At 53.9% G+C, this 26,592-nt stretch overlaps 1 protein-coding gene across 1 annotated transcript in view; it reads right to left on the bottom strand.

Annotated features, from left to right (window-relative positions):
* The window catches only part of LOC101147096 (3-phosphoinositide-dependent protein kinase 1), a 73,581-nt gene extending 46,989 nt beyond the window's left edge, over positions 1-26,592 (bottom strand). The window contains exon 1 of the mRNA XM_031007374.3: positions 26,441-26,592. Within this exon, the coding sequence (XP_030863234.2) occupies positions 26,441-26,464 (24 nt within the window). The 5' untranslated portion in view covers positions 26,465-26,592. The remainder of the gene's footprint in view (positions 1-26,440) is intronic.

Here is a 26,592-nt window from a genome sequence, read left to right as displayed (position 1 = left end):
CCAGCGTTGGTGACAGAGCAAGACTCTGTCTCAAAAAAAAAAAAAAAAAAAAAAATTTGTTACAGATACTAACATCGCAAAAGTGTTACAGGCATGGCTACAGAAGACACTAACAAGAAAACTACAACATGAAACCATGGTCATTAAACTATCGGGATTATGGATTTTTCTTTGATGACAACTTTTTTGTTGCAGGCGGGGAAACAAGGTCTTGCTCTGTTGCCCAGGCTGGAGTGCAGCGGCGCAATCGATCATAGTTCAATACAGCCTCGAACTTCTGGGCTCAAGCAATCCTCTGGTCTCAGCTTCCCAATGTGCTGGGATTACAAGTTTGAGCCATCGAGCCCAGCTATGACACAAATCCAAGCGAAACATAACGTGAAGCCTAAGGTTCCCAGCTCTGCAGAAGGTGGGCTGTAGCCCTGAGGGTGGAGAAGCGTTCTCATGTGTCCGAGAGGCTGGCTGAGCAGCCGGAGCAAGCACCAGGCTTTGGCTTCCCTGAAGCACGGAACCCTCTAGACTCGCAGGCTCACAAAGAACAAAGTAAACTCTTGAATCAAGACTCAGTGGGAAAAAGGTCATAATCACCAGACTCGGGGCCAGCAAGAACCGTAATGGGCCTGGGCTGTCCTCGCAAGGCTGGCTAGCCATGGGTGTACCTGGACACAGCACAGGGGCTCCAAGGCTGCCCTGGACTGTGGAACAGCAGGACTGCACTGATCTGTAGGGATCCGCACAAGGGAAGGGAGGCAGGAGGAGCCGGCACTTCACACTGCACCGTCCCAGGCACCACAGCGTGGCTGCAAATTAACCTGGCTGCTCCCATAAGCGGCCATCAGTGTTACACAGGTCGGGGAGGGGACAGCACCACCTGTCTCTGCCAGGCCATCCCCCCCAAACCTGTCCCACCACCATGTGCACCAACGTGGTCGTAAGTTCATCTGTGTGCCCAGCCCCCAAGGACAGCTCAAGGACACAGCAAGAGGGGAGTACAGTGGCAAACTCTGGCCTCCGGCAAGGTGGCCTCCAGCTGTGTCTCCACCAGGGGCAGGTGCCAGCCCAGACCTTGTTTCCCAGCCCAGATGCAGAGCGGCACCTGTGGGGGTGCAGAGCTAGAGGCCAGCCGGAGGACAGCATGCTGACACGCTTCCATTTCAGCAGAGATTCAAGGGAACACACTGCTTTATTAAAAACTGACAAGTGAGCCACTGAGTAAAATCTCATACATGAACAAATTTTATGTTTTTAGCTTTATTCATTTATTTATGAATGAATGAATAAGAGTCTCGCTCTGTTGCCCAGGCTGAGTGCAGCGGTGCAATCACAGCTCACTGTGGCCTCAACCTCCCAGGCTCTAAGTTTTGGTTGTTGTTGGTTGTCATAACTGGGGCAGGAGAGAAAGTGTTACTGGCACCTGCTGGGTAGAGGAGGGGGTGCTGCTCAACATGCTACCAGGAACAGGTCTCCACAATAGAGGGACCCAGGCCACAGGACAACCACTCCCGGCTGAGAAACCCTGCTCTGTCTTCATAGACTGTACCCCCACATCAGAAAGAAACCCACCAAGTCTTAGCGGCCTCCCTCCAAGCACTCTGCACAGAGTGGGCCACGTGTGCAACGTGACCCTGCAGCCTCACCTGGGACGGGGGAAGACAGAAACACAGGCATGGGCACAGGGAGCCTGGGAGAGAGTGGGGAGGGCCCAGGCTGAAGCAGCGTACTTTAAAATCCTCACGCTATGTTTGGGCAACAGGAAGAACCTTATTTCCACAATACACACAGTGTGAAACGGCAGTGAGATTCCCCACAGGGGACGTGACTTTAAATGGAGAAAACTGTACTGAAGCGGGACCAAGAGCCTCATGGAACAGTGAGTCCACGGCAGACAGGAGCTAAGGGGCTGAAGGGAACGGAGGGCATCTGGGGAGGAAAGCAGCACAGACTGGCCAGTGCATGGAAAATGAGAGGAGCGGGGGACACACTCCTACCGGGTGACAGTGCCACTTCCTCAGCAGCAGAGAGTGAGACCCCTACTGTGGGACGATGCCACTAATCCCGACATCTGGGCAGAAGCCCATCTTCCTGGTGAGAGGTGCCCGCAATCCCTCCTCCTCGCACACAGCAGAGGGCACTCCGGCAGCAAGTGCCGCCTCCCCCTGGTAGTTTCTTTTGGACTCTGGGCTCAGCTGTCACACAGGTTTTGGCTAAAACTCTGCTTGACAATGCTGTTTCCAAATGTCAGCCTTTGACATTTCACTTGCTGTGGGATTATACCCAGTAATTTCTCTGATTTAAGATTTTATTTTATTTTATTTTACTAATTAAGCAAACTCTCAGCACAGAAGTGGGATGAAAAGCACATCTAGCATGCCAGGTCTGACTGCCATGAAGAACGCCTTGTTTCTTCCGCGGTGCAGCACACCACTGCAGAGCGAGAGCCATTCCAGCCAGGAAAGCGCTGGAAACAAGATCGGCTGGGTGCATCTGACCTACAGCCTGTTCCCTGCCAGGCTAGGAGATAGTGTCATCTTTCAGGGAAGGAGCCACACCCCCACGCACCCCACCCCAGCAGCAGGTAAAGCAGCATGAAGCTCCACCTCCCGCACCATGGGTATATTCTTAGCATTGTACCCCATGGGGGATCGGTGATTGAGACAGTAGTTAGAAAAACATTGTGTTCTATCTACTTCCCAGAGCCTGTCACAAGAGAAAGGTTTAAGCCAGGTTTTTTCCTATCTGTAAACATTCATGCACCTAATGCTAATTTTTTATTTTTTATTTTTTGAGACAGTCTCGCTCTGTTGCCCAGGCTAGAGTGCAGTGGCATGATCTTGGCTCACTGCAACCTCCGCTTCCTGGGGTTCAAGTGACTCTCCTGTCTCAGCCTCCCCAGTAGCCAGGACTACAGGTACCGACCACGCCTGGCTAATTTTCATATTTTTAGTAGAGATGGGGTTTCACCATGTTGGCCAGGGTGGTCTCAAACTCCTGACCTCAACTGATCTACATGCCTCGGCCTCCCAAAGTGCTGGGATTACAGGTGTGAGCCACCGGGCCCAGCCCTAAATCTTATTTTTAAAAGATGACTGGCAACATCACCCAGCCCAAAAGACTCAGGTGTGAATAAGCTTCTCCTCGCAGGAGTACCTGCCACCTGACACATCAACATAAACACTCACTTGTCTTACTTTGCTGAGCACACCTGTCTGAAACCATAAGCACGCAGTGGGCAGGTGCACAATGACCTGGAGCCTGAGCTGAGCCCTGGTCTGCTTTTGATTTGGTGGCTGTGAGGGAGACAGCTCAGCCAGAGTCAGAGGACAGAGGGTGTGTACTCATGAGATGCAGGGATGCGGGAGATGCGGGGGACCGGGCCAAGCTGAAGGGGCAGGGAGAAGATGACAAGTTTACAACCACCAGATGGGCAGCGCCTGCAGCACAGACTCCACAGCCCTCCACCTGAATTCCCAGGACCCCACTGCCTTCACTTCGGGACCCTCTCCAGCCCCTGCATCCACCCCCACCAGACAGGCACATCCGTGTTGTTGGCACAGCTCACACCCTATGTGGCAACCCCAAGTCCACAGTCCTGGAGGCATTATGGGGAGACGTGAGGCTCTATCCTGCTCAGTTGCACACAGTGCAGGACGTGGAGTGACATCTGCAGCACACTACTCTCTCCAAAGCCATAAGAACGCACTCAGTCTAGCCAGGCGCAGTAGATCACACCTATAATCCCAGCACTTTGGGAGGCCAAGGTGGGGGGATCACTTGAGCCCAGGAGTTCAAGACCAGCCTGGGCAACACAGTGAGACCCGTCTCTACAAAAATTAGCCAGGTGTGGTGTGTGCACCTGTAGTCCCAGCTACTTAGGAGGCTGAGGTATGGAGACTGCTTGAGTCCAGGAGGTCAAGGTTGCAGTGAACTGAGATTGCACCACTGCACCCCAGCCTCGGTGACAGAATGAGACATTATCTCAAAAAAAAAAAAAAGGTTACAAGAGGATGGGTGTGGTGGCGCACACCTGTAATCCCAGCACTTTGGGAGGCTGAGGCAGGCAGACCACCTGAGGTCAGGAGTTCAAGACCAGCCTGGCCAACATGGTAAAACCCCATCTCTACTAAAAATACAGAAAAAAAATTAGCCAGGCATGGTGGCACATGCCTGTAGTCCCAGCTACTGGAGAGGCTGAGGCAGGAGAATCGCTTGAACCTGGGAAGTGGAGGTTGCAGTGAGCCAAGATCATGCCACTGCACTCCAGCCTCGGCCTCAGAGCAAAACTGTCTTCAAAAAAAAAAAAAAAAAGACCGGGTGCAGTGGCTCATGCCTGTAATCCCAGCACTTTGGGAGGCAGAGGCGGGAGGATCACCTGAGGTCAGGAGTTCGAGACCAGCCTGACCACATGGAGAAATCCCGTCTCTACTAAAAATAGAAGAAAACTAGCCGGGCTTGTTGGCGCATGCCTGTAATCCCAGCTACTTGGGAGGCTGAGGCAGGAGAATCCCTTCAACCTGCAAGGCAGAGGTTGCAGTGAGCTGAGATCATGCCATTGCACTCCAGCCTAGGCAACAAGAGTGAAATTTCGTCTCAAAAAAAAAAAAAAATAGGCCGGGCGCAGAGTCCAAAGTGGGTGGATCACTTCAGCCCATGTGTTCAAGACCAGCCTGGGCAAACACAGCAAAACCCCATCTCTACTAAAAATATAAAAATTAACCAGGTACGGTGGCGTGTGCCTGTCGTCGCAGCTAATTGGGAGGCTGAGGTAGGAGGATTACCTAAGCCCGGGGAGGTCGAGGCTGCAACGAGCCAAGATCACGTCACTGCACTCCAGCCTGGATGACAGACGGAGATCCTGCCTCAAAAATAAAAAATAATAAGTAAATAAATAAAAAGAATATATTCACTATTTTGCTTATCAAAGTCTCTTAAAGGAGGTGACTTACCTACGCTATGGACCCAATTACTCAGCCAATAAGAGGACACGGTCCCTGCCCATAGAAAGCTGATGTCCAGCCTGACCTCAATACAAAACCATCCAGTTAAAGTGGTGGGGGTGGCTATGCAGAGATGGGCGGGTGCTGGGAGAGTCAAGGGCAGCCCCTTGGCTGGCCAGGGGCTCAGACAGACCAGCTGGGGAGATGCATCACTCGCCCAGGAAAACTGATGACAGCTGAGATGGCACTGCAAGAGCAGGGAGGATCACACTCATGTCCAGAAAGTGAAACATAAAACAGCTAAACATGTACCACACAGCTTTCATACAAAAATTTTATATACATAAATTTTTAAAAAATAGAGATGGGGTTTTGCTTGTTGTCCTGGCTGGTTTCGAACTCCTGAGCTCAAGTGATCTGCCTGCCTCAGCCTCCCAAAGTGATGCAATTACAGGCATGTGCCACCATGCCTGGCGACTTTTTTTCTGTTTTGAGACGGGGTCTCACTCTGTCTCCCAGGCTGGAATTCAGTGCATGATCATAGCTCACTGCATTCTCGACCTCCTAGGCTCAAGTGATCCTCCCACCTCAGCCTCCTGAGTAGTGGGCCCACAGGTGTGCACCACCGTGTCCAGCTAATTTTTGTATTTTTGTAGAGGTGGGGTCTCATCATGTTGCCCAGGCTGGTCTCAAACTCCAGGGCTCGAGTGATCCGCCATCCTTGGCCTCCCAAAGTGCTGGATTACAGACCTGAGCCACCACACCAGGCTGCCCCACACATTGTAAAGTTTCACTTCCCTCTAATGTCAGATTCCAAAGACAGCAGCCTTCGTGAGTCAGAAAGAAACATCAGTCATTTTGAAATCAACATCCAAGTGAAGTGTAGAAAGGCCTCTGGATTTTTGAAACGGCAACAACAGATGATGTAATACAAAGACGCCCCCACCCCACTGCTTTCCCACTGCATGCTTTACATGACACGGCACAGCTTCCACGCCAGCAGCTTCAATCATGTAAAGCGAATGCAGTCCCATCAAGACCACAGCATTGGCTGAGCAGCTACTCCATGCTGGGCACCGTCCTGGGCACTGGAAGTACAGCAAAGAACGAAACCAAGACCACACCCTCCAGAAGCCTGCATTCCAGCAGGACAGACAGACTTCAATACACAGAGCAGGAAAATGCACAGCGTGTCAGATGATGATGATTACTATGAGAAAAATAAAGCAGGCAAAGAGAACAGGACTATTTGGATGAGGGTGGTGCAAATTCAAATCATCAGACAGCCTTTGCTGGGAAGGTGATATCTGAGCAAAGATTCGAGAAGGTGGGGACAGCCCCGGAGCCTTCCCAGCAGAGCAGAGGAGGCCCGGGAAGCTCTGGACTCACAGCGGTTCAGCACGGCCACGACACGGCCACTTCCAGACAGAGCCCCTGGCTGCTGGGTAGGGACCGCAGCACCTCAGAGAACCCTTTCTGGGGTCACTTCTGGCACCCTCTGCAAGCCTCAAGGGGGAGTGTGAGGCCGGGGGCTGTCCATCAGGGTCCAGGCACCTCCTGAAGGAGCCTCTCAAAGCCAGCCAATCACCGGCTCCAGACCCACGCTGTCAGACATCTCTGTGGCCACCAGACCACTGCCACTCTCACGGGTGTGATGACACGGGACCTGTCTACTGGTAGTCTTCTGCCTTCATGGAATTCTGCAACTTCCTTCCTGCCTCGGCCACAGCATGTCAGCCAAGCACCTGTCAGGGTCCCTCCCTGGCAGGACGATGTTTAGAAGCTCAACACCGTGCTCCTGCCTCCTCTTCAGACCCATCAGAACTTGCTACCATGGGTGTGTTTTAATAAATAACTTCATTTCTGCAGCCAAAAAATAAATAAATAAATAAATGTAGTTGCAATATTGCCTTTAAAAGCACTTTTAAGCATCAATTGTGAAATAAAAAGCCCGAGCAAAAGCCCTCTTTGAGCGTGAAGTGTCTAAATGTTTATTTGTACTACTATTGTTGTAAAGGGCAGACTTTGTAGCATTTTTAGGTGGTGATTAAACTGCATTAACAGCATCCTGAGACCGCCTGCCACGATCTGGAGGAAATGCACGGCCAAGGCCCACGTGCAGGGTAGGGTCCTGCCAGGCTCCCAAAATGCCCCGTCCCAGCACTCAGTCCCATGGAGGCAGCACAGCCTGAGGGAGGCCAGCGACTCTGGGCCTGCGGGTGAGTCCTTCAGCCCCTGCACAGCCCAATCCATCTGCCACCCATTTGGTGACCCCAAATTGTAGTAAGTAAATACTTCCAGTTACTCAATAGCTTCTGAAATTTAAATCTCTGGAACAATTTACAGTAATAAGACCCTAGGTGCACCTGTCTACTATCCTTGTCCTCCCTAACAAAATGGGCTAGGCGTGGTGGCTCATGCCTGTAATCTCCCATTTTGGGAGGCCAAGGCAGGAGAACTGCTTGAGCTCAGGTGTTGGGAGACCAGCCTGGGTAACATGGTGAGACCTCACATCTAATAAAAAAAAAAATCTGCTGGCTGTGGTGGCATACACCTGTACTCCCAGCTGAAGTGGGAGAATTACTTGAGCCCAGGAGGCTGAGGCTGCAGTGAGCCGTGGTCATACCACTGCACTCCAGGAAGGGTGACAGAACAAAACCTTGTCTCTTTTTAAAAAAGAAATTTAAAAAAAAAAAAAAAGAGCCAGGCACGGTGGTGTACACCTGTGGTTCCACTTCCAGGTGCGGTGGGAGGATCACTTGGGCCGCGAGTTCAAGGTTGTGGTGAACTATCATCAAGACCCTGTACTCCAGTCTGGGCAACAGAGCAAGACTCTTTTTTTTTTTTTTTTAAAGGAGCTTGGCCAGGCGCGGTGGCTCACGCCTGTAATCCCAGAACTTTGGGAGGCTGAGGCAGGTGTATCATGAGGTCAGGAGATGGAGACCATCCTGGCTAACAGGGTGAAACCCCGTCTCTACTAAAAACACAAAAAATTAGCCAGACTTGGTGGCAGGCGCCTGTAGTCCCAGCTACTCAGGAGGCTGAGGCAGGAGAATGGCATGAACCTGGGAGGTGGAGCTTGCAGTGAGCCTCAAGATTGCACCACTGCACTCCAGCCTGGGCCACAGAGGGAGACTCCATCTTTAAAAAAAAAAAAGGAGCTCCTCACAAGAGAAGTCCACCAAAAACACCAGTGCCCACCTCACAGGTGTGGAGTCACCATGCAAGCCCCCCACTCCCTGGTTATGACCTGATCACTGGGCTTTCCTACACACACACAGGTGCACGCACCACCCCCAAGGGAAGGCGGGGAGCTGTGGCCTGCCTCGCCAGCAGCCTCACACGCTGGCTCCCTGGGGCTCCTTCCTCATGGCCAAGGCCTGCCCAGGTCAGTGCGGCTTCTTTCCCACTAGGAGTCTCCTGCCAACCACGTCTTTCCACACCCCCTTCTCAGTCCTGGCAATCAATCAATCTCCCCACTCAGGACAGGACCCCCTCTGTCCTCTTCTACCTTCTACTGGACTGTCGAGACAAGCTTCTGTGACCTTCATCAGTGCTGAGAAATGTGAAAGACGTGCCATGGCACAGGTCTACTGAGAACAGGGAAAGGCCAATGTTCTAAACAGAATGTGGCTGGGAGAATAAGCACCATCAACAGGTTAGGTCCTTAAAGCTACCAGGTGCCATCCCCCGAGTCCCTGGAAGAGGGGCTCTCACATCCCCCCGCGCCACTCAATGATGAGTCACTGCCCCCTACTTATTCCCACAGGCAGATGGGACCACCAGGTGCTGGTCCTGTTGCTATTTTCCACAGCAGGCACTCAGGTTTCAGCCAGCCCGAGCCCCAGCCCCCAACCACACCTCTGATAGGAAAACAAACCCTGAGTTTTAAACAAATTGAAACTTGTAAAAATGTAGCCCATGGGTAAACTGGGCATTTTCTGAGAATTTCGTTTCATAAAATATGTATATAAGAACTTGGAGTTTCAATTTCTTTAACTTGTCTGGGTATGAAGTTCAGTAGTCTCCATCTCTTAGAAGTAGAAACCAGTCAGGGTGCAGTGGCTCATGCCTGTAATCCCAGCACTTCCAGAGGCCGAAGTGGGAGGATGGCTTGAGTCCAGGAGTTCAAGACCAGTGTGTGCAATATAGTGAAACCCCATCTCTACAAAAAAATATATAAAAAGTAGCCAGGCGTAGTGGCGTGTGCCTATAGTCCTAGCTACCAGTGAGGCTGAGGCAGGAGAATCACCTGAGGCCAGGAGTTCAAGACTAGCCTGGGCAACATAGTGAGACCCCATCTCTTTTTAAGAACCCCATCTTTTTTTAAAGAAAAAAAAAGTAGATACTCTCTTTGCCGGGCACAGTGGCTCATGCCTATAATCCCAGCACTTTGGGAGGCAGAGGCAGGCGCATCATCTGAGATCAGGAGTTTGAGACCAGCCTGGCCAATAGGTGAAACCCCGTCTCTACTAAAAATACAAACATTAGCTGGGTGTGGTGGTGCGCACCTATAATCCCAGCTACTCGGGAGGCTGAGGTAGGAGAATCGCTTGAACCCAGGAGGCGGAGGTTGCAGTGAGCAGAGATTGCGTCACTGCATTCCAGACTGGGTAAAAAAAGCGAAACTCCGTCTAAAAAAATAAAAATTAAAAAAAAAAAATGATGGAAATCAGGGCGCCTCCTATGGTCAAGATGCTGTCACGCAGATGAACACTTCAGCCAGCAAGAGAAAGGATCCTGAACAGAAAGCTAAGCTACCTTTAAATGGCAGTGTGTGCTCTGGAGCCTGGGAATGCAGTGCGACAGGTAGAGCCAGCGCCCGCACACTCTCACACGCGGCAAGCAGGAACTGCTCTCTCCAGGCCCCCGGACCAAAGTTGTGGGAGACTGCCACAATCCACCTAGCTCATCTCCAAAGGGATACTGCCCTCAGGTCAGCTGTGCTCACTGGCAAAGAACATTCTGGTAAAAACCTCCTCTCACCCCAGAAAACTCCACAAAGCTAGGCCCAGCACAGAAAACCAGGTGGAGGAAGGGGGTGTTAGGGAGGGACGGCCGCCACCTTCCCCTACCCCTCAGGCTGCCACCACCAAGGACAACTGTGGTGGACTAGCAAAACCAATGCCCCAGTTGAGTTCCAGATTTACAGCTTACCTGTGGGTAAGCCACCGCTCTCCGACCCAACAAGACTCTTCTATAAAATGAGGCTAATGACATGGGCCCACCCGCAAGGGCTGCGGGACCCACACCAGACAGGAGTGTGAAGCACTCCGTGGACTCCGGCGGGCAGCTCACAGGGCAGGCCCTGTGGCGGAGGGGATTCTCGGTGTGCTCGTACCAGCAACCCGTGCCCGAAGGCTCTGCCCACGCTGGTCCTTGGCCACGGGGAGCTGGCCCACAGCAGGCAAGTGGTCACCAACGCTCTCCCGCGGTGCAACTCAGCAAAACGCAGCTCGCCCCCACCAGCGTGGAGCCCCGGCAACAGGTGAGGGCCGGAGGAAAGCTGTTTCTATTTCTCCACGAAGGGAGGGAGGAGCAGCTCCAAGGACAGCTACTCAATCTGTCCTCCCACAGCCATCTCCACTGGCCTCCCAAGGAGCCTCTCACTTACCCAAGGCAGACAGAGGGCAACGAGGCAGGGACTGCCAACTGCCTCAAGTCTGGTCCTCAGGCTCAACCGGGCTGCCAGCCTCAGGAAGCGCCAGGTCTCAATTTCACTCACCCACATCTTCAACATTAACTTTGTATATTTGTCACACAAACATATGATGAAACACCAAAGTACAAGATTTCTCTGCAAGGAGGCTTTGTTCCCTTCCTGCACTTTGGAACTTCCTACAGGTGTACTTTAAACACCACTGATCAACATGAAAACCAGGATGCCAGTTACCTCTGAACGGGAGGGGCCAGAAACTACAATCTGGAGGGCCACTTGAGCCTTCTGGTAAAATCCTGTTTTTCAAGTAGGGTGGTGGGCACGTGTGAGTTTATTTTCATTCTTTAAACTCTCCATATATCTTCTGTGTGCCCCTTATAGGTATAACTTTAAATGCTGTTGTTTAAAATAAATAAAATGGACACATTGTAATCCATTCATCCGCCCTCTCCCTCTCCCTCTCCCTCTCCCTCTCCCTCTCCCTCTCCCTCTCCCTCTCCCTCTCCCTCTCCCTCTCCCTCTCCCTCTCCCTCTCCCTCTCCCTCTCCCTCTCCCTCTCCCTCTCCCCACGGTCTCCCTCTCCCTCTCCCTCTCCCCACGGTCTCCCTCTCCCTCTCTTTCCACGGTCTCCCTCTGATGCCGAGCCGAAGCTGGACGGTACTGCTGCCATCTCAGCTCACTGCAACCTCCCTGCCTGATTCTCCTGCCTCAGCCTGCCGAGTGCCTGCGATTGCAGGCGCGCGCCGCCACGCCTGACTGGTTTTCGTATTTTTTTGGTGGAGACGGGGTTTCGCGGTGTCGGCCGGGCTGGTCTCCAGCTCCTAGCCGCGAGTGATCGGCCAGCCTCGGCCTCCCGAGGTGCCGGGATTGCAGACGGAGTCTCTTTCACTCAGTGCTCAATGGTGCCCAGGCTGCAGTGCAGTGGCGTGATCTCGGCTCGCTACAACCACCTCCCAGCCGCCTGCCTTGGCCTCCCAAAATGCCGAGATCGCAGTCTCTGCCCGGCCGCCACCCCGTCTGGGAAGTGAGGAGCGTCTCTGCCTGGCCACCCATCGTCTGGGATGTGAGGAGCCCCTCTGCCTGGCTGCCCAGTCTGGAAAGTGAGGAGCGTCTCTGCCCGGCCGCCATCCCACCTGGGAAGTGAGGAGCGCCTCTTCCTGGCCGCCATCACATCCTGGAAGTGAGGAGCGTCTCTGCCCGGCCGCCCATCGTCTGAGATGTGGGGAGCACCTCTGCCCTGCCGCCCCGTCCGGGATGTGAGGAGCGTCTCTGCCCGGCCGCCCCGTCTGAGAAGTGAGGAGACCCTCTGCCTGGCAACCGCCCCGTCTGAGAAGTGAGGAGCCCCTCCGCCCAGCAGCCGCCCCATCTGGGAAGTGAGGAGTGTCTCCGCCCGGCAGCCGCCCCGTCCGGGAGGGAGGTGGGGGGGTCAGCCCCCCGCCCGGCCAGCCGCCCCGTCCGGGAGGGAGGTGGGGGGATCAGCCCCCCGCCAGGCCAGCCGCCCTGTCCGGGAGGTGAGGGGTGCCTCTGCCCGGCCGCCCCTACAGGGAAGTGAGGAGCCCCTCTGCCCGGCCAGCCGCTCTGTCCAGGAGGGAGGTGGGGGGGTCAGCCCCCCGCCTGGCCAGCCGCCCCATCCGGGAGGGAGGTGGGGGGGTTAGCCCCCCGCCTGGCCAGCCGCCCCGTCCGGGAGGTGAGGGGCGCCTCTGCCCGGCCACCCCTACTGGGAAGTGAGGAGCCCCTCTGCCCGGCCAGCCGCTCCGTCCGGGAGGGAGGTGGGGGGGTCAGCCCCCCGCCTGGCCAGCCGCCCCATCCGGGAGGGAGGTGGGGGGGGTTAGCCCCCCGCCTGGCCAGCCGCCCCGTCCGGGAGGTGAGGGGCGCCTCTGCCCGGCCGCCCCTACTGGGAAGTGAGGAGCCCCTCTGCCCGGCCAGCCGCCCCGTCCGGGAGGGAGGTGGGGGGATCAGCCCCCCGCCTGGCCAGCCGCCCCATCCGGGAGGGAGGTGGGGGGATCAGCCCCCCGCCTGGCCAGCCGCCCCGTCCGGGAGGTGAGGGGCGCCTCTGCCCGGCCGCCCCTACTGGGAAGTGAGGAGCCCCTCTGCCCGGCCAGCCGCCCCATCCCAGAGGGAGGTGGGGGGATCAGCCCCCCGCCCGGCCAGCTGCCCTGTCCGGGAGGTGAGGGGCGCCTCTGCCAGGCCGCCCCTACTGGGAAGTGAGGAGCCCCTCTGCCCGGCCAGCCGCTCCGTCCGGGAGGGAGGTGGGGGGGTCAGCCCCCCGCCTGGCCAGCCACCCCATCCGGGAGGGAGGTGGGGGGGTTAGCCCCCCGCCTGGCCAGCCGCCCCGTCCGGGAGGTGAGGGGCGCATCTGCCCGGCCGCCCCTACTGGGAAGTGAGGAGCCCCTCTGCCCAGCCAGCCGCCCCGTCCGGGAGGGAGGTGAGGGGGTCGGCCAGCCGCCCCGTCCGGGAGGGAGGTGGGGGGATCAGCCCCCCGTCCGGCCAGCTGCCCTGTCCGGGAGGTGAGGGGCGCCTCTGCCCGGCCGCCTCTACTGGGAAGTGAGGAGCCCCCCCGCCCGGCCAGCCGCCCCGTCCGGGAGGGAGATGAGGGGTCAGCCCCCCACCCGGCCAGCCGCCCCGTCCGGGAGGGAGGTGGGGGGTCAGCCCCCCGCCCGGGCAGCCGCCCCGTCCGGGAGGGAGGTGGGGGGGTCGGCCCCCCGCCTGGCCAGCCGCCCCATCCGGGAGGGAGGTGGGGGGGTTAGCCCCCCGCCTGGCCAGCCGCCCCGTCCGGGAGGGAGGTGGGGGGTCAGCCCCCCGCCCGGGCAGCCGCCCCGTCCGGGAGGGAGGTGGGGGGGTCAGCCCCCCGCCTGGCCAGCCACCCCATCCGGGAGGGAGGTGGGGGGGTTAGCCCCCCGCCTGGCCAGCCGCCCTGTCCGGGAGGTGAGGGGCGCCTCTGCCCGGCCGCCCCTACTGGGAAGTGAGGAGCCCCTCTGCCCGGCCAGCAGCCCCGTCCAGGAGGGAGGTGGGGGGGTCAGCCCCCTGCCCGGCCAGCCGCCCCGTCCGGGAGGTGAGGGGCGCCTCTGCCCGGCCGCCCCTACTGGGAAGTGAGGAGCCCCTCTGCCCGGCCACCACCCCGTCTGGGAGGTGTACCCAACAGCTCATTGAGAACGGGCCATGATGACAATGGCGGTTTTGTGGAACGGAAAGGGGGGAAAGGTGGGGAAAAGATTGAGAAATCGGATGGTTGCCGTGTCTGTGTAGAAAGAGGTAGACATGGGAGACTTTTCATTTTGTTCTGTACTAAGAAAAATTCTTCTGCCTTGGGATCCTGTTGATCTGTGACCTTACCCCCAACCCTGTGCTCTCTGAAACATGTGCTGTATCCACTCAGGGTTGAATGGATTAAGAGCGGTGCAAGATGTGCTTTGTTAAACAGATGCTTGAAGGCAGCATGCTCGTTAAGAGTCATCACCACTCCCTAATCTCAAGTACCCAGGGACACAAACACTGCGGAAGGCCGCAGGGCCCTCTGCCTAGGAAAACCAGAGACCTTTGTTCACTTGTTTATCTGCTGACCTTCCCTCCACTATTGTCCTATGACCCTGCCAAATCCCCCTCTGTGAGAAACACCCAAGAATGATCAATAAATAAATAAATAAATAAATAAATAAATAAATAAAAAACTGGAAAAAAAAAAAAAATCCATTCATCCACATTCAAGTTTGCAGTTATAATAAAAATTTTGGCCTGTTGATCTTCAAAAAAAAATAAATAAATAAATAAATAAAATGCCATTTTTCTCTACTAAAAAAAAAAATTTATTAAGTGCTTGCTGTTTGCCACACATTCTTCGAGCATTTTACATGTATTATCGTGGTTAGTCCTCAAAACAACTCTGGGGGTGGGTACCATCGGCATCCTTTCTACAGATGGGGACACTGAGTATACAGCAGGCTTTTGTCCAGTCAAACACTCCACAGTGAGGTCACACGCAATTCTGAAGCAGAATCCAACTATAGGGCCCACACTCCCAGCCCTCCCATGAGTAGGGGGTCGCCCATCTGAGGCTGATGTGTGTTCACCAGGGAACCAGGAGGGGCCGGAGGAAAACTGCAGCACCTAATCCTCAGCGCCTCGCCACACCGCAGGCCACACCCTCTGACCTGCCCATTCCCCTACATGGCATCTAGGCGACACAGTCAGAAATTCAGACTAAGATTTATATTATTAAAATATTCATTAAGAAGTTACTCCTAGGCCAGTTGCGGTGGCCCACACCTGTAATCCCAGCACTTTGGGAGGATCACCTGAGGTCAGGAATCGGAGACCAGCCTGACCAACACGGAGAAACCCCGTCTCTACTAAAAATACAAAATAAGCCAGGTGTGAGGGCGCATGCCTGTAGTCCCAGCTACTTGGGAGGCTGAGGCAGGAGAACCACTTGAACCCGGGAGGCAGAGGTTGCAGTGAGCTGAGATCACGCCACGGCACTCCAGCCTGGGCAACAGAGCGAGACTCCGTCTCAAAAAAAAGAAAAAGAGAAAGAAAAAAAAAAGACAGGGGCAGCAGGCAGAAGGGGAGCAGACTCATCTCAAATCTGCCTCACATCCCCTGGAGGGATGCGGCCCCACCCGACTGGAAACCAGCCCTGTCAGTCTGCCTTGCTGGGGATGGCTCTGTCCCTGCAGAGTGTCCCGGGAGCATCCATGCCTGCAGAAAGCAGGTGCCTGGACTCCATGCCAGCTCTGACCCAAAAGTCAGAAGGCCTCCAGGTCCTAAGTGTCTTCATCTAGAAACTGGAAGGATCCAACTGGGTGAGCAAGAAGGTCCCTTCCGAAATTAAATTACCACCAGTGTCCTACAATCTATGACGCAAAACCCACAAGCAGCAGACAGCAGAGCAGGCCTATGTGCCTCCTTTTAGTAAAGTACAACGAATTTTGCCAGGCACAGTGGCGTGTACCTGTAGCCCCAGCTACTCAGGAGGCTGAGGTGGGGGGGTCGCTTGAGCCCAGGAGTTGGAGACTGCAGTGAGCTATGATCCCACCACTGCACTCCAGCCCGGATGACAGAGCGAGAGCTCATCTCTAAAGCAAACAATAATAATTTTTTAAAAGTTTTGTAAGTAATTTTGTTGAACGTCACCAGCGATGAGTCACGTGGATGTCCTGTACCCCAATACGACGCACTAAGGACACCTCATCTCTGCGGGATTCTTCCTAACCCCACAACCTGTCCAACCACAAGACATCAAACAAACCCAGATGAAGGCACATTCTGACCAGGACTCCTCAGAAGTACCAAGGTGATGACAAACAAGGAAGGACGGCAGCTATCCCACACCAGAGGGGGCGAATGAGACGTGGCACCGGGGCGGGGTCCTGGGACAGCAAGGACATCGGGGGAAAACTGATAAAATCCAAAACGGGCCTGTCGCTCGGTGAGTGGTGTGGTGCCAGCGTGAACACCTCAGTTTCGACAGAGTGACAGAGGTATCACGGTCATGTGATGGCATTAGGGGAAGCTGGCTGGGGGAAATTATGGAAATTCTGTGTCGTCTGCAATTTTTCTACATACCTAAAAGTATTCCAAAATAGTTGATGTTTTCAATAATTTTTGTTAGGAGGCTACTTTGAGAGCTTCAGGTAAATTCAGGATCTGAAAACATCCTGTGTCATTCAAAACCTGACTCTGACTCAATGCTGAACGTTAACTTGAAAAATGTAGGGCTACTGAAGGGAAATAATATACCTGAAAGGAGAAAAACCCTAACAGAACAAGTTTAGTATGAATTTCTTACTACCACCAACTTCTTTGGCATGTTTTGTCCAAAAGGTGTCAGAGTTTGGATGCAAACCCAGCCTCCCAGCAGAAGCCAGCTGCATCAGGCGAGTGCAGGCCGCCTAGAGGCCCTCCAGGCCCACACGAAGAGCGCCTCCCGCTCAGAACCTCCTCCACAGGAGGCAGATTCCCTGCTCAGGCAACCCAGACCTCCCCGAGTCGCCACCCCAGCCAGGAGAGCTCCTCCCCTGCTAGTCCACGTTGGGGCCCAGACTCTGCCCAGCTCTCTGAAGCAGCCCCACAAAGGCCGGTCACCCTCTCCTGCTCAGACACTAACTACCCTCCCTCTATGGGCACCATCTGCAACGGCCGTGCTGTTGACTGTTTCCCTTCTGCCCCTGGGGCTCAGAGAGGGACAGGAGCATCAGGTGGACCGTCCCCCTTCAAGCTGTAGAAGCCATCTTTTTCACCCAAGAATTTCCTCAGGCCAGGAGCATGGGGCCCATTCTGTTCATAACCACTTCTCCTAAACCAACCGGGGCCCGTCCTCACCCTTTCTGCCCCAGACACAAAGCTCAGCGCCAGCAGCATCTGCACAGGAGAGCTTGCTAAGATTTTTTTTTAAGCATCATTTTGAGCTTCCGACTTTTTACAGAATGAGAACGCAATGCATTCACCAATAAAATCTATATTCAGATGCACATTTTTAAACTAGATATCTGATAATAACCAGGTACGTACATACAATCAAAAGACTATAATTCTGACCAATGAGAAAAAACCCATGAAAGACAAATGCCAACCTGCAGGAAGAACATGTGAGTTACCAATGGAAAAGCAGCCGGAAGCGCTCCGAGCATCTGAGCGTCTGAGCCCGTGCTCTGAAGGAGCTGTGTACTCCCTCAGCCTCGCGTCCAGAGTCAGGCCCAACTGGGAGAGAGAAACGCAGACGAACCTAGCGCTCACCCTCAGGAAGGACCCCCAATGATGTCCACGTGGGGGGAAATGAGCAGCCGTCAGGCTTCCTAGCTCGTAAGTTGGGAGCTTGCTCACTAACCTGCCTCCCCAGGGTCTGGCTGCTGCGGCTCTCCAGATCAAACTTTCCCAAGAACAGGGCTGAGCAAAGCCAGCGCTCCATTCTTCCAAAGACTGATCTGTCCCCATCCTTTCCCACAGGGGAGGTCCAAGCAGTGCTGTGTGCCAGCCAGCACTGGCACACGGTGGGTCTGAAGGTCAATTAGCCCCGCCCCCACCGAGGTTGGAGAGCTCTCAATCACTGAGCCCTGGGCCTGGGTGCACAGCGGGGACCCCGAGACAGGTGGGCTGCTCAGATCCTCACTGCTGGGCTCCCCAAGGACCAACAGTCACACAACCATCCTGGGGATATAGCTGCAGCTCTACAGGTGGCTGCATCTACCCACAGAGCACACGTCCCTTTTACCGCCACAAGGCACCTTAGAAGCTACAGCAAAGTCAAGGCCTAGAAAAAGCCCCCTGGCACCTTGCCCAAGCAGGAAAGAGACCATGAGAGTAGGGCCCCGCTGTCAGGAAGGAAAAGCAGCTTAAGATTAGAAGGGCCACTAAGGAAGGCCGGGCACGGTGGTTCACACCTGTAATCCCAGCACTTTGGGAGGCCAAGGCAGATGGCTTGAGGTCAGGAGTTCAAGACCAGCCTGGCCAACATGGTGAAACACCATCTCTACTAAAAATACAAAAATTAGCCCAGCATGGTGGCAGGAGCCTGTAATCCCAGCTACTCATGAGGCTGAGGCAGGAGAATCGCTTGAACCGGGGAGGTGGAGATTGCAGTAAGCCGAGATCGCGCCACTGCACTCCAGACTGGGCGACAGAGCGAGACTCTTTCTCAAAGCACTTTGGGAGACTGAGGTGGGTAGATCACGAGGTCAGGAGTTCAAGATTAGCCTAACCAAGATGGTGAAACCCCGTCTCTACTAAAAACACAAAAATTAGCCAGGCGCAGTGGTAGGCACTTGTAATCACAGCTACTCAGGAGGCTGAGGCAGGAGAATCGCTTGAACCCGGGTGGCACAGGTTGCAGTGAGCCGAGATCGTGCCAATGCACTCCAGCCTGGGTGACAGAGTGAGACTGCATCTCAAAAAAAAAAAATTACCTTTAGCTCATCATCTCCTAAGCAGTATTCTTGCCATAAATACTTAGCCTGAACCTAATCTAACAAGGAAACAATGAGACAAATCCAGATTGTGAATCCTGTATTTATATAAAATACGAGACAACTACCTTCGTATTTTAAGAAATGCTGGCCAGGTTGCTGTAGCTCACACCTGTATTCCCAGCATTTTGGGAGGAGCAGGTGGTAGGATCACTTTAACCCAGTCCAAGACCAGCCTGGGCAACAAAGCTAGACCCCATCTATACACAAAATTTTTAAAATTATAATTAGCCAGTGCTGGGCGTGGTGGCTTACGCCTGTAATCTCACACTTTGGGAGGCCAAGGCGGGTGAATCATGACATCAGGAGTTCGCGACCAGCCTGGCCAAGATGGTAAAACGCCGTCTCTACTGGAAATATAAAAATTAGCCGGGTGTGGTGGCGGGCGCCTGTAATCCTAGCTACTCATGAGGCTGAAGTAGGAGAATTGCTTGAACCCAGGAGGCAGAGGTTACAGTGAGCCGATGTCACACCACTGCACTCCAGCCTGGGCAACAGAGCCAGACTCCGTCTGAAAAAAAAAAAATTAGCCAGGTGTGGTGGCACAGGCCTATAGTCCCAGCTACTCAGGAGACTAAGGCTGGAGGATGGCTTGAGCCCAAGGGAGTTCAAGGCTGCAGTGAGCCACAATCATGCCACTGCATTCTAGTTTGGGCAACAGAGCAAAACTCTGTCTCTAAAAAAAAAAAAAAAGAAAGAAAGAACAAGAAAGGGCTTTGAGGAGGACAGGTGACCACTGAGGAAGGCTGCACGTCACCTTTGCATTAGAAAATGCCACGTTACAATAAAATTCCATCTCTACTAAAAATGCAAAAATCAGCCATGACTGGTGATACACACCTGTAAGTCCCAGCTACTTGGGAGGCTGAGGCAGGAGAATCACTTGAACCCAGAAGGCAGAGGTTGCAGTAAGCCAACATCGCACTACTGCACTCCAGCCTGGGCAACAGCACGAGATTCCATCTCAAAAAAAAAAAAAAATGCAATGTTAATGCTACCTCGGACGTGATGATGAAGAGGTTGTACAGGCGACAGCTTTTGAGCTCAGAAGGCACCTGGAGAAGGATTCTGGGGTGAAATGCTATCATGTGTGTGACTTACTTTCAAATAATAAAAATAATAGAAAAAAATTTTGGGCCGGGTGCGGTGGCTCACGCCTGTAAATCCCAGCACTTTGGGAGGCCAAGGTGGGCGGATCACGAGGTCAGGAGATCAATTCCATCCTAGCTAACAGGGTGAAACCCCGTCTCTACTAAAAATACAAAAAAATTAGCCGGGCATGGTGGCAGGCGCCTGTGGTCCCAGCTACTTGGGAGGCTGAGGCAGGAGAATGGTGTGAACCCGGGAGGCAGAGCTTGCACTGAGCCGAGATCACGCCACTGCATTCCAGCCTGGGCAACAGAGCGAGACTCCGTCTCAAAAAAAAAAAAAAAAATTGGGGGAAGGTGAGGGGGTAACGTACACAAGCAAATATGGAAAAGGTTAACAACTGGTAGAATCCAGGTGAAAAGGCTAGGGATATTGACTGTACTATGCTTTCAACTATTCTTCGGTTTTGAAATTTTTCAGAATAAAAATTAGTGGAGAAAGGTTCATCCTCAGTCCAGTAAGTTCCAGGAGACAGAGCCAGACCTACCTTATTCACCACTGTTTCTCCACTGCTAGCTCAATGCGTGGTCCTTATCACACTGGCCCAGGAAACCACTGCTAATATTTCTGCGGGAACCTCCCTCCAAGCTTTTCCCTGGGCCTGAGGAAAGTTATACTGGGCATGCTGCTTTGCAACCAGGTCTCTTCAGGTAGAAACACTTTGTAACCACCTGTCAGGAGAGTACAGTCTGCCATCCCCATCCATAGGTTGACTCCACATGCATGGATTCAACCAACAGTGGATAGAAAATATTAGAAAAACAAGAAATTGCATCTGTACTGAACATACACAGACTTTTTTTTATTGTCATTATTCCCTAAAGAATATAGTAAAGCAGGCTGGGCACAGTGGCTCACGCCTGTAATCCCACCACTTTGGGGGGCCGAGGTGGGCGGATCACCTGAGGTCAGAAGTTCGAGACCAGCCTGGCTAACATGGCGAAACCCGGTCTCTACTAAAATTACAAAAAAAAAAAAAAATTAGCTGGGTGCAGTGGCAAGTGCCTGTAATTCCAGCTACTCAGGAGGCTGAAGTAGGAGAATTGCCTCAACCTGAAAGACGGAGGTTGCGGTGAGCCGAGATCGTGCCACTGCACTCTAGCCTGGGTGACAGAGCAAGACTCCGTCTCAAAAAAAAAAAAAAAAAGAAAACTCAGCAGATTGGTCAGAAAAGACTGTACAGCCACAGGGGTTTCCATGTAGGGAAATTTCTCCAGGCAAGGAGCAAAAGCCTGAAGAAGACAAGAACTGCTGAGAACAGGGCAGCAGGGAACATCCTGGACCCACCTGGGCCGCACAGGCTGGAAAGAGAGGCCGTGGCCGGGCATCTGAGCCTGGGCCCCTCACAGAGGAGGAACAAAGTGACAGGCCAGGAGAGGAGGGGGAGATGCAGGAGTGCTGGCATCTGGGGACCAGCCAGCAAGTCCTTGGAGCCCTCCCTCACCAGAAAAGGGGAAGCAGGAAGGACAGCGGCAATGGCCAGAGTGAGGAGAATGCAGCGTCCTGCAGCTCCATGGAGTGAGCGCCTCCTTCACGGAGCAGCCCTGGCCGCCCTGCAACTGAGGCCGCGGCACCGAGGGTCCCGCCAATGCAGCAAGGGGCGAGAGACACCACACCTAAGACTCAGGAGCAAGGTCCTGTCCCCGCTCCCAACCCCGGGGCTCCTGGAATCACCGAGGCAGAACTGAAAAGTGAGTGCGGGCCCCTTTCCCACATGTTCCACTGCAAAGGTCAACACACACCAGGCGCATTTCAGTGAGGCTTCAAGTCTTCCCTGCAAATCTCATCAGCTTTTCTGATGGCATTCAATGCACAGCGGTCACTTTCAGCTACAACCCCTTCCTACTGCAGTCAAATTAATTCCAAAAGGGAAAAAACAGGTTAAAGAATGGGACTTTAACGATGAATTTATTGTAAAAAATAAGCCCGTAGCCAGAAGAATCCTGACTGGCATCCTGCTGAGACACACAGCCTCTCCTCAGCCCTCTCCAGCACGGGGAGGGGGCACTGTCACCAGCTCCGCAAACACACGGGAGACGGGGACCTCCAGAACTAACGTCCTTCGTCTCCAGACGTACCTTCAAACCTCATCTTTAAATATTTCGAATCCCTGCGTGCTGCAAGCTGATTTGAAACACAGATTGGGCCGGTCCCCAGCACGGTGGCTGGTAGAGAGGGCATCTGATCTTGTCTGTGGAATGACGGAAGTCACTGGACTGTCCAGGAACTACATGCCCACCTTCATCAGATGGAAACCACACACTTGTTTATTCTGCAGGGGGCCGTGTGCTCAACAGTGAGCTGCTAATGTCAGGCTTGTCCATCTTTTTCATACACAGGCTCTACAGTACTGTCAGTTCCCAATTCTGTGGGTCCCTGTATAATCCAACTCTTTAAACAGAAACCAGGCTGGGTGCGGCGGCTCATGCCTGTAATCCCAGCACTTTGGGAGGCCGAGGCGGGAGGATCCCTTGAGCCCAGAAGTTTGAGTAGCCTGGGCAACATAGCGAGACCTCATCTCAATAAATAAATTAAATAAATAAATAATGTAGGTGGTGCGCACCTGTAATCCCAGGTACTTGGGAGCCTGAGGCACGAGAATCACTTGAACCCATGAGGCGGAGGTTGCAGTGAGCCAAGATCATGCCACTGTACTCCAGCCTGCGTGACAGAACGAGACTGTCTCGAAAAAATAAATAAATAAACAAACAGAAACCAGAATCAGGTGCTCTTATAAGGGATGTGTAGCCCAGAAACTCAATCTTAACACATTCTAAATGACCTGGAATTTCTTGGAGCAAAAATTCCAGTTTAAATATCAGGAAAATTGTCTAGACTAAGAGAATGGAAACGGACTTTGTGCAACCAACATCAGGTACAGAAAAGAGACCCCAAAAATCATCATGAACCCAAACAGGCCTTTCTCCTCACTAAGAGAAGAGAACACACACAACCCATGCCTCGTTACTCTTTGAGAAGATGTGCCCTGCCTGTGATCTAACAGCTAGAGATGGAACATACAACCTGTTCTCAATATTCAAATAATTTTTTAAAGGACATGGTATCACACTGAGCAAGTGAATAATGCAATTCTGTTGTAGAAGAATGCACGGCTGAAAAGACCTGAGCAACTCATGTCCAAAACTTGCAGTTTCCACAGCAGCACTTCCTCCCAGCACACTGCCCTTTGAACCTGCTTTCTAAACAACTGTGCTGGGCAGCCCGGTGGCCACATGTCATCACACGGCAGGTGTGGAGCAGCATACAGCAACCTGGCCCTCGCACTTGCTCGGGGGACTGTGTCTGCACCCAGGGCTTCTCTGCAGCCACAACCTGCCCCACACAGAACTGCAGCACCATGTGGCATCCTGTCCATTTCCTCAGAAGGTGCCTCAAGTGCCACGCCAGTGCCCACTCTCTTCCAAACACATCCTCTCAGAAGGGACTGGCCACGCTTGCCCCCTCATTTCTGCAGCGCTTCCCAGTTCATCACCTGTTTGCCAGACTCCATCTCCCACCGGTGTCTATCAGCTGCCCTGGAGCATCTAAACCCTGGGTCAGGCGGCTCAGGGGATGAGCGCATAGATTGAAAAAGGAACACTCCCTCTTTCTCCCCAAAACTGTGCTGAAGGCAGTCTAGAGGGCCAAGACCTGTCGAGAAGAGCTGCCCAAGGCCTCTTTTCAGGCCCCACATCTTTGCAGGCTGCTGCTGGATCCTTCTCATAAGAACACATCTCAGAAGAGCAGAACAAACCACTTCCCTCTTACTACTGGGAGCTCACCTTGCCAGCTCTAGACTCAGCTTGGACTGGCTGTCAGGGCAACGTTGCGGACAGGAATACACCACACTATGCACCAGACCAGCCACATAAGGAGGAACTCCCCAAAAGGAGGGAAAAAATCGAAAGCCACTTCTCTCCATGCTCCCTGCTTCTCCCCTCACCTTCCCCTAAGGATGCAGCCACCTTTGCAAAACACAGAACCACCCTAGGGAGGGCAGGAGGCCACTCTGCCTAGTCCCCCAATTCTACCTTCAGCAAAATCATTACATGTTTCTTTGTTCCAAAGGGAGGATTTCAAGCCTCACCCATTCAGAGTATCGCCCCTCAAACAAGGCCAAATCACAGCCTCTTTCCAAACAGCTGCTTTCTGACAGGAGGAGGCTGAAACAGGCCCCGGGGTCACAGAGTTCAGCCATCTGCCAGAGAAATATGTACAGTTCTTCCATAGGAAGACATCCCTCCTGCCTCCAGCACGGCATGCTCAAGACATTCAGGCCCAATCCCCGGGAAGACATCCTAGGCAGCGGCACTGAAGATTTCCTTACACAGTGCTGGGTTGAGCTGCCCGGCAGACCCTCCCTCGGGGGCTCCGAACGTGAGGGGCAGGGTGACACTGGAGTCTCTACCACTTATGAGGCAGGTACTTAACGCCTCTGCAGCTCAGCTTCTGCACCCGTAAAATGGGAACAACACCTACCTCGCAAGGAGGTGTGAAAGTACCTAGGGAAGCGCCTGTCTTGAGTAGTCAGATCAAGAAATGGTACTCACTGCCTCTGGCCCACTTAGCATCAGACTGGGCCAGGCCACTGTCTGCCTTCACGCTCGCACTGCTCCCCCTGTTGGCTGTCCACGCGGACACACACAGGAAAGTTCACTGGGAAGGGGGCTTCTCACACAGGGCCTACAGGGCCACCCTAAAGTCCAGATGCAAACCCACTTGAACCCTGAAGATCTATCCATCCTCAGGTGAAAATCCAATATCAGGGCTGCCTCTACCATTACAGACAGGAAACACGGCATGTTCTCACATACATACACGTGGGGGAATCCAGCTGACAGAGATGCAAAACCCTCGTTCGTGACACTTCCTCATGTGGAAATCCATCTTGCATTGTATCATTCTTGCTCACTGGATTCCAGTGTTTTTGTGCAAAAAAGCCGTCTTATGCGAAGAAAACTGCAGATATTAAATGTCCATCATGTGGAACTGCCAAGGCCATGAGAAAATTTGCTCTTTCCTCTTCCCGTGGATGACACCAAATACACACCTTGCATTGCAACAGCGTTACTGGGTGCGAGTTAACCTCACAAACTTCGCCATCACTGACACTGGGTGCAGGTTAACCTCACAAACTTCGACATGACTCTTGGCCCCAGCCTCCACTGAGCCTGGCCAAGCCGCCTAATTCATGATTTATGTTACCCGGGCCACTCTGGTGTATAGCCACATATGTCGAAATAGCGAAAGGCATCCCTTCAACATTTTTCTCAACTGAACCTTCTTCCTTAACACTTCAGATTACCACGCATCTCTACAAAGTCCACGAGTGAGCTGCAGAAAGTTCAAGAGCCTCCTGATGCAGTTACAAAATTCAGTGTTACTCTGCCTTTTTCTCAGAAGAGGGCCCATACCTTTCCTCAGGTTCTCAAACAGACTCACAACCCCCCACCACCCGCCCCACAAAAAAAAAAGATCAAGAACGCCTATCAAAAAGCCACATCTGCCGGGCGTGGTGGCTCACGCCTGTAATCCTAGCACTTTGGGAGGACGAGGCGGGCAGATCACTTGAGGTCAGGAGTTCCAGACCAGCCTGGCCAACATGGTGAAACACCTTCTCTACTAAAAATACAAAAATTAGCCGGGCATGGTGGCATACGCCTGTGATCCCAGCTACTCAGGAGGCTGTGGCAGGAGAATCGCTTGAACCCGGGAGATGGAGGTTGCAGTGAGCTGAGATCGCATCACTGCACTCCAGCCTGCGCGTCGGGAGGGAGACTCCATCAAAAAAAAAAAAAAAAGCCGCATCCTGGAAGATACGGGATCAATTAAATTTCTTGGGTTTTCCTTCATTTAAAATATTTGCCTTTTAAATCCAATTTTAAAGCCATGTAGACGTTCTTCCATCACCCACTGCACATCGCATACAAGGCATAAATTCTTAAACCATCGTCCCCAGACTGTAGAACTTAGCATATGAAAAACATAAAAACACGAGGGATACTTTTAGCGACAGAGAGAAAATATAGAAACACCAGCGACACTTTTAGCAAAACATTTCACCCAACAAGTGGTTTGTTTTGGTCCTTCCCCTAAAATCCCTCCTACCTGTCAAGCTCACTTTCCCCTTGGTGATCCTGCACATTCGGCCCAGGGGCTTACCACAACGCTGAGCACAGCCACGGGCAGCAAAAGCACCCAAATGCCCCTTGGCCGGGCCGTGAAAGGCGAGTTTTCCTGACCACTGTCATCAAGAATCTGGAAAAGGGGGCCCAGGAGCATCAGGTGCTTTGAGCAAGAACTTGCACCTTCTGCTTCTCTCGCAGGCGGAGGCGCCAAGGACCCCGTTCCAGGTGGAAGCCCAGGGCGGTTCCTCTACAGACAGAACCGAAAGGTAACCCTGGAGGCTCGGCTCCAGGCTGCGCCGAGCCGAAAACAAACTTTCCAGGCACTTCCACCCCGCTGGGCAGGGTGACACCTCCCGGCCTCCCCCGCCCTCCGCGCGTCTGTCAGCGCCCCGGGCCAGGCCGGCGCCCGCCGCAACCCAGGCCCGGGCTCCCCGCCGCGGCCAAGCAGCGCCCTCGGCCGGCGCCCGCCATCCCCGGCCCGGCCGCCCGGCTGCAGGTAAGGAGGCACCCGGCCCTCGGGACCCCGGGCCGCCCCGCCTCACCGGACCCGGGCGGCCGCCGGACCCGGCAGGGTAACAAGCCGGCGCGCCCAGTCCGCCGCCGCGCGCTCACCAGCTGGCTGGTGGTCCTGGCCATGGGCCCCGCGTCGGCGCGGGCGCCTCCCCCGCAGCGCTGCGCGGCTCGGCGCCTCCTCAGCGTCCTCCTCCCCGAAGCGGAGCCCCAGCAATGGCCGCCCTCATCCTGCGCCCGCCCCGCCGCCCGCC

The sequence above is a fragment of the Gorilla gorilla genome, chromosome 18 (assembly GCF_029281585.2).
Source record: "Gorilla gorilla gorilla isolate KB3781 chromosome 18, NHGRI_mGorGor1-v2.1_pri, whole genome shotgun sequence".
Lineage (NCBI taxonomy): Eukaryota > Metazoa > Chordata > Mammalia > Primates > Hominidae > Gorilla > Gorilla gorilla.
Note: the sequence above shows the minus strand (reverse complement) of the source record. Positions and strands in the feature narration are given on the sequence as shown.